General features: G+C 41.4%; 1 protein-coding gene across 12 annotated transcripts in view; it reads right to left on the bottom strand.

Moving 5' to 3' along the window:
- Nucleotides 1–150: 150 nt before the first annotated feature.
- Nucleotides 151–8,062, bottom strand: part of NCOR1 (nuclear receptor corepressor 1) — a 205,327-nt gene continuing 197,415 nt past the window's right edge. For all 12 annotated transcript variants that reach the window (XM_079797252.1, XM_079797257.1, XM_079797259.1 and 9 more), the window contains 4 exons: nt 5,735–5,788; nt 5,111–5,332; nt 2,147–2,326; nt 151–670 (listed from right to left, as the gene is read on the bottom strand). In XM_079797252.1, the coding sequence (XP_079653378.1) occupies nt 483–670; nt 2,147–2,326; nt 5,111–5,332; nt 5,735–5,788 (644 nt within the window). In that variant the 3' untranslated portion in view covers nt 151–482. The remainder of the gene's footprint in view (nt 671–2,146; nt 2,327–5,110; nt 5,333–5,734; nt 5,789–8,062) is intronic.

Genomic DNA, 8,062 nt, shown 5'->3' with positions numbered 1-8,062 from the left:
AATGCCCGTGACAGCCAACGTTACACACTAGGCTGTATGAGGTTGTTTAGAAGGCAAGGGTTAAAAAGACGAGAAGATTTTAAAAAATCACCCCCGAAGTTGATGCTCTGATTTCAACATAAGTACACCAGATACTACAATAAAGGGAAACACTGCAAAAAGATTATCTATTTACAGAAGAGTGATTTAAAGACATCATGGTTTTCTTTACAGATGTAAGAATAAGAATTGTCCACTTTAAAAAAATTCTACATTCCAACCTTCCACTATATAATCCACAGAACTGCCTGTATCAAAGGCAATTCTCCCCCATTTGACTCTGCAGTTCCATCATCTCTTCCTCATCCATGGTCCAGGCTCTCCTGAAAAGTCTCTGGGCATAAGTCATTGGAAGGCAGGTTTTTACCTGCAGTTAAAAATAAAACCACCAAAAACTAGAGATCCCTCCTCCACGCAGTCCCACCCAGACCCTTCTGTGCAGCTCAGTCATCACTGTCCGACAGCGTCTCATACTGCGCTGACAGCAGCGGGGCTGGCTCTCGCTCCCAGATCCTGTTCTGCTGGTGAGGAGCTGCTGGGTTCACAGAGGCAGCGGCACATGCGATCGGGGTTGGTGGTGTGCTGCTGAGCATCCGCATAGTCAGAGGGTTATAAGGAAACTGAGTTGAGCCTGGCAAAAGAAAAATTGTTTTCACTGTCATGAGCATAGCTGCTGTTTTCACTCAACTTTCACATGATGGAGGAGGCCAGGATTATACTCAAATGATCTTGTAAAACTAAGCAAAAGGAAACAGCACAGAGGGCCAAGTTTCACCACTTCGACTGTAGCCAGTGATAATGCAACAGTCTAGAAAGGCCAAACATGAATATGAGGTGAGGGTTGCTGAGTCCAGAAATGAAAGCTCAGGCCTGGATTTTAAATCTAGAACTAGGTGTTTCCAGAGAATACAAGCAGAACTACTGGATACGAAGCTCTAACCAGAAGAGTCTGGTTACTCCCAGAACTTGTTGACTCTTACAGTTAGGGACACAGTTCCCACAGGGTGAGGGGAGAAGTGCCCCGGAACTCGCGAGGTCAGGGCAGCAGGACGCGTGTCTTCTGCCGGGTCACACTGGGCAGATTTATGAAAGTACAAGACTTAGAAGAGGGATACACAAACCTAACAATAGCACTGCTACCTCTTGTCAGTTTCTAGATCATTTTATTGTCCCCAGAAAGTCTCCTACAGATTAAGAACCTCTAACAGAAGGCATACCATTTTATTAAGTAATTTCATTAATAGTTTAATAATTCCTTCCCTAAGAGAGATTGGAGGACAATCACTGATCTAGGCAAGTCTTCAAACTAGTACATAAGGACTTCACATCTGGTGTGAGAATTTTAGGAATCAGAGAGTCTTCAATTATGCTGACAACTCCTGTGTGAAATGTGTATGTCCTCAGGGGAGGGCACATTTCAGAGTTTTTCACTGACTTCTGAACATTTAACACCTGAGGAAAGGATGGCTTATAATGCTCTGAAACTTAATCCATAGCAAACATCCCAGTTTTATTTTTTAAAAAGGGTCTGTTTTTTAAAAGATACCATTATTACGGTTATTATGTCTTTTTAAAAAAACAGCTTTTAAACGGGCACAAATGGAAAGCATTAATAGATACGCTGGAGAATTGTTTTCATCTGTCTGTATGGACACAGTGCACCTAAAGGAGGGTGAGTGGCTTTTTAAACCGCTCTTTCCATCTCTGACTTGGATACCCTAGTGTTCCCTAAGAACACTCTAGGGATTCGGGGAAAGGCTGCAGGTGAGGCTGCCGTGGGAGGGGCACTTCACGTTTAGGTAGAGTTAGTTCATGCAGAACTGAAACCACGGACACACTTGCTTTGCAAACGCCAACATAACAGAAGGCGGGATGGATGAGAAATTTCCTCACAGCTCTTCCTCTGTTCACGGTCATCAGACCCTGTGTTACTGACATTGTTAAGGCTATACTAGTATGTATGCAATTTCTATTCTGGAAAGCGAGCCTATTGATGACACTGTAATGGAAAGAGAGTTTTACAAGCAAAGTTTCTTATTTTAGAAATACTAACCAAGGCACTAATATAAGGACTTTAAGACTCATCTTCTAGCAGGCAGCCCCTTACCTGTAGAAGAGGGCCTGTCCTCCCAGGCCCACCCTGGCGTCTGCCGGTGGTACTCCCCCTCTGAATGCACCGAGGAGACGGAAGAGGGCCGCTCAGCTCCTAAGTAGCCTTGCCCAGGGACAGGAGATTTGGACTTCCTGCTGTTTGACTTGCTGATTAGCTTTGGTTTGCAAACTCCTCCTAAGGGGGAAATAAATTAATAGGTGATATATAGTAATGTTCTCAACTTCAAAACCTACCAAGCCCTGTTTGTGAGCTCGGTGGGTTGGAGAGGTATCCTGTGCACCAAAGGTTGCAGGGGCGATTTCTGATGGGGGCATGCCCAGGTTTCGGGGTCGATCCCTGACTGGGGCGCATGTTGGAGGCAAGCGATCCATACCGCCCCCCCCCGCCCCCCGCAATCTCCCTTCCTCTCTCTCAAAATTCAATAAAAACATATCCTCGGGGGCAGATTAAATGCTAAAAAAAAACCCCAAAAACTAATCCTACCAAAATGCTGATGGCTATATAATGCTAAGTGAAAAGTTGAATGGTAGCATGAAGATCCGAGATTGTAGTATCCAATGGTAAAAATATTTAAAAGAAAGCCAGAATATACTTACGGCAACTAAACAAAAAAGGGGTATGTCCTTATGCCATAAACTTAAAAACATGTAACGAGGAACTAAGACTTGTGGAACATCATTTCTTTCCTGGCCTGGAGCACAGGAACTGCTCAGGAAATCAAAGCAGGTTGACACAACTCTTAAATCCTCACTACCCCCTCCCTCGCCCACCAATTCCGAAGCGTGCAGAAGAGCCACTGCACCACCCAAGGAGACGTGTCAAAGGGACAAAAGGGCCGGACGGAGCCCCTCCATGGCGCCACTGGACCTCAGCGGAAATCCCAGGAGTGGGAAGCCCCAACTGGGCTCCAACATAAAACATGAAAAGAGCTCAGAAGAGATCAGAGCCTCGGTCATCAGCATCTTCCTCGCCCACGGAACCATTTCATCCTGCCCCATGCCCATCGGGGTACAGAAAAAAAGTGGGTAGAAAGCAACTCTTATGCCTCCAACTGTCTAGAAAGAAATGCAAGTCCTTGATGATAAGAGAATATATAATAGAACAAGGGGGAGAAGGTGCTTCGTACACTGAAGATAAACTTCAAAATACACGAAGCCAGTTTACAAAAGAAGCTCAAAGAAGAGATAAACCAAGAATGAAGTGAAAAGGCAAGAAACAAAATACCCAAGATGATAAGAGACATAACGAAAAGGGAATTATTAGCACAAAGGAATAATTTTTTAGAGATACAGGAAAAGCCAACAGCAAGAGATCAAGATGACTAAATTAATTAGAAGGTAACAGATATGGGAGATAGACTATCCAGCAAGAAGATAATCATGTTTCTGGAATGGAAAGCCTGAGAGAAAATAATTCAGCAGACCACTTCAATGAACATTCCTCCGAGTATAAAAATCTACCTGAAAACGCAAATGCCCTCTTGTGATCAGGAAAATCTAATACAAAATGATGAATACTAACACATGCTAATAGTTAATTGAAATTGAGGAAAAAAAGGACTCTTCAGGCAGAAAAACTATCACCTGCTAAAGTGGGGCCACGGTTGCCGGGGGCACATCTGGCTTTATTTCTTATATAACAATGAACGTCAGAAAAAATAAGTCTACAGGATGTTTGGAGAAAAGTATGTGTTAAGAATATTATAACCTGCCAAGCTGTCATTTCAACGATAAAGGCAACAAAAAGACATCCGCTAGCATGGAATTTCTTGGATGAGAGCACCCTCTGAGAAAAGGGAGTGTGAAAGCTTCACCTAAAGAAATGCCATAAGAAATGGATGACACAAGCAGGGTAATTATAACTGTGTGATAGTCACCAATGCCATAACCTTAGAACGTACACTGAATGAATGGAAATCAAAGGTGAGCGCAGGAGGGGAGGACAAACTCACCTTTCAGAGTGGGAAGTGACCCTCACTGTCCTGGAATTAATACACTTCGGTAAAAACAATAAAAACCTGGAATCTCTTTAACCTTTTTCTTAACCTTTGTAAGATCGTTCCTTGACAATAACAGAAAAATAAACCTGAACTAAATCTGAAATAAGGCTGACCTTCAGGTAATTTTTTAAGAATAAGAGAAATTCTCAAAAGATTAAGAAAAAAAGTTCCGGCTCAGTTGGCGTGGCTCAGTGGTTGACTGTCGACCTATAAACCAGGAGATCATGGTTTGATTCCTGGTCAGGGCGCATGCCCAGGTTGCGGGCTCCATCCCCAGTGTGGGGTGTGCAGGAGGCAGCTGATCAATGATTCTCTCTCATCATTGAGGTTTCTATCTCTTCCTCTCCCTTCCTCTCTGAAATCAATAAAAATATATTTTAAAAAGAAAAAAGGTATAAACAAACATTAAAAGCTTAGTGTCACTCGTTTGTGTGTGCTTGCTTTAATAGGATGTACACGATGATTTCCTTATTTTCCCTTTTGTGTGTGTCCATCCAGTGACATGTCCGCAATGATGCTCATTCCTCAAAGAACACTAGCTTTCTGGGTGATGTGGTCTCTAAAGTTTTTCTTTCCTTTCTTCTTACTTTTTCCTATGGTATAAAATTCTTTTATGATAAACTTTCATTTTTACTACAATAGTAAGTCACTTTTATTCAAAAGCAGAATATGAAATCGCACTTGTGTGACAATTATAATGTATGCACACAGATAAGGACTAGATGCAAACAAAAATAACAGCTATGCTGGAGGGTGACACTCTGGGGAAAATTTTGTCTTTATTTTTGTTCATGTGACTAAAATGTCTGAGCAGGATAAAAAATTATTTTAAGTAACTAAAACCCTCAGAGTTATTCTGCGCACGTAAATGAAATCTCTTAGTGATGCATTAGAACTTGGGGAATAAATTGGCTTTTCCTTAGGAAAGAAAGAGAAGGGCACTCAAATGCAAACCTTACCTGAATGAGGTGATGGGTCCCCTTCTTCTCTCCGCATCTCCCCACTGGTCACAACTGAGGTGCTGGCACCACCAGGCACCACTCCCACAGGCTGGGTCATGACAACACCATGGTCCTCAACCTTGTCATCAAAGCTTCCCATGAGAGCCTTCCTGATAATATCTTCTAGACCAAGATTACTGGCAGGATCAGCGAAAGAATGACCCCTAGAGCTAATGGAGCCTGAAAGAGACACCCACAATATTTCTGCTTATTTCTGAGATCCATCGGGAAACAAACGAACAGACTACACACAGTCCTTCAGTTCACTGAGTACACCACTGAGAGCCCACACAAAGACCATCTAAATCCACCAATAACTCAAGGAAATGTGTTTTTCTTTGTAAATGACTCAGTCACCCACTTGTGCTCAAGTTCTAAGACAATTTTCTTCTCTTTTGTTTCCTAGTTTCTATGCTGTTCTGTATTTATTGAATCTCAATTCACTGTTTATTGCTATCTCCCTAATTACGAGCATTTAATCATTTTTGTGTACTGAAGTAGTCCCCTGGTATGCAGTCAGTACTCCATACATATTTGTTGGATTGACGCCTATCATACCAATTTCATTGCAAATAATCTTACCTGAGGTAGTGACTGCTGGCAGGTTAAAGATCTCAGTTCCTGGCTGAGCAGCTGCTGTATTTAAATAAACATTCAAGTTAAATGAAATATGATAATCATGTACATCAAAAAAGATAAATTCTCAAAAAAAAATCCCACAATAAAATTGACCATTTTCTTTTCCATGATCTCAACTTTATTTTTCACTCATTAATATAAAGTGAAAGAAATAATCTTTTTAAAGAAAGGAAATCAGGAAAATTTGGGGTGAGGTAGGAAAATCAAACAGGACCAATATAACCCAGTGGAAGGAAAGAGACTGCACTGCTGGAGAAACCCCAGCAGGAGAGGTGCCCTCAGCACAGGAGTCCAGGCTTGCTGGAGAAGAAAGTGTGGCTTCTAGACAACTCTTGCAGATATCAACAAGTTTGAGGCAGCAATGAGTAGTATGAAAAGGACCCTGTGTTTCCCTACCATGGTTAACTGGAAACTTCATCAGTTACCAGGATTAGACAAACATTCTGCCTGGTGATTCTTTTCATTCCTGCTAACTACAATCTCTAATTTGTACAGTTTGAATGACAACAGCTGGGACAACCTGGGAACTACCTATAAAAAGCACTGTGCCAGAAACAGAAGGAATTTGGTAACATTAATGGTGTTTTTCATCATACCCCCCAACTTCATGTAAATAACTGGAAAAAGAAAGAAGAATATATAAGAAGTGGGTGGCTAAACAAATGATGTCCCAGAGAAGATTTTGGATGAGACCGCAGGAGGACGGATTCTTCCCAAGAGATGAAACCTATCTGTGAAGATGGGGGGAGGAAGGGTGCATGTGCCTAGAAATAAACTTTCTTCATCAGGGAGCTTTACACTGGCAAGAGGGGGAGAACTATCTTCAGGAAGAACTATAAAACAATAACTGAGGGCAGTCTATTTACTAATGGGCCAGGTAACACTCAACCTGCAATAACGAAGTGATAAATACAGCCTTGTAGTTATCACATAAGTTTGTGGAATAAGACTCATTCATTCATTTTACAAATATTTACTGAGCAATTATTTGGTTGGATAATAAAAAATCACCTTATTGATAAAAAATGCTCAGGTGAAAACAATTTCATGTCCTGCAGCCAGTGGCAATACTGTAGGATACTGGACATAAAGGGCATTTCTTTTACCTACTGAGCTTCCAGTTCAGTGTGGTGTTGAGGCCATCAAACCAGAGTCACGTGGGAGCTTAGTAACACCACCAATGTCCTTCCTCGGCTCCTGTTATCACATGTTGAAGGAGCACCCAGTGGTTGTGATCGATACGATAGTGAAGTCTGGACCTCCGAAGTGAAACCGCTGATGCTTTCTCAGCTACACTTCTTGGTTAGAACTGACTGTGCCTTGGAGTCCCATGAGGCTCCTGGCTCCTTGGTACCAGCGATTTTCAACTGGTGTGCCCCTGCAGGAGTTTTTAAAACATGCACTACCTGACTATTTAGTCAGGGGCACTGACTTCTTTCCCCTTACATTGTCAAGTAAAAAATGACGACAGCCAACACAATAGCTGTCCAGTAGGAATGAATCAAAATTATACCTATTTTTTTTTGTCAGATTGGCAAAAAATATTTATTGGTGTGCCGTAGAATTTTAATTAGTTTATGAGTGTCATGAGATAAAAAAAGGCTGAAAATCGCTGCTTAATACAATTTGTTAATTGTCCAATTGTCCCGTTCCACAATCAAAATGAGTTCTTGCAATAAAACAACAACAACAACCATACTTAAGCAATTTTGTTAGTACTGGCCTTAACATATTAGTACGTTTTATCTTTGATATTAGTTTCATTATACATTTTCAGAAAGTAGAGACCATCTGTCATTTCAAAAACACCCAACGTAGTAGCTCAATAAGTAGTTGTTAAATTAATGAATGAGAGAGCTACTCCTAAGGACAATGGAAAAACTTAAGAGGAGAAAACTATAAAGTGGGCTTCTTTAATTCATATGTGGCATTTTCCTGTCAGGAATTCCTTTCCCACTGAAACAACACAGAGACTGGAGAGGATGAGTGCAAACCATACACACATGAAACAGTGCTTGGCTGCGCTAAGCTGTAAGTCTCCACGCTCCGACAGACTCGTGTCTGGGTTCTGAGAGTCTGAGAACAAGGGCACCGTATTTTTGCTGGTGACATTTGAGGAGATGAAAATAACAGATGAAACGACTAAAGCCTGGAGACAAATTAATGTAATTATACTATTTTTAAAAAGGAGGAAAGATACCTGTAAGCTGGTAGCAATCCTGGTCAACATTCTAAAATATTGATCTTTTAGATGATTTGTTGCAACTTAAG

Source organism: Cnephaeus nilssonii, assembly GCF_951640355.1.
Source record: "Cnephaeus nilssonii genome assembly, chromosome: 19".
Classification (NCBI taxonomy): domain Eukaryota; kingdom Metazoa; phylum Chordata; class Mammalia; order Chiroptera; family Vespertilionidae; genus Cnephaeus; species Cnephaeus nilssonii.
The sequence above is the reverse complement of the archived record's forward strand: the minus strand, read 5'-3'. Positions and strand labels throughout refer to the sequence as shown.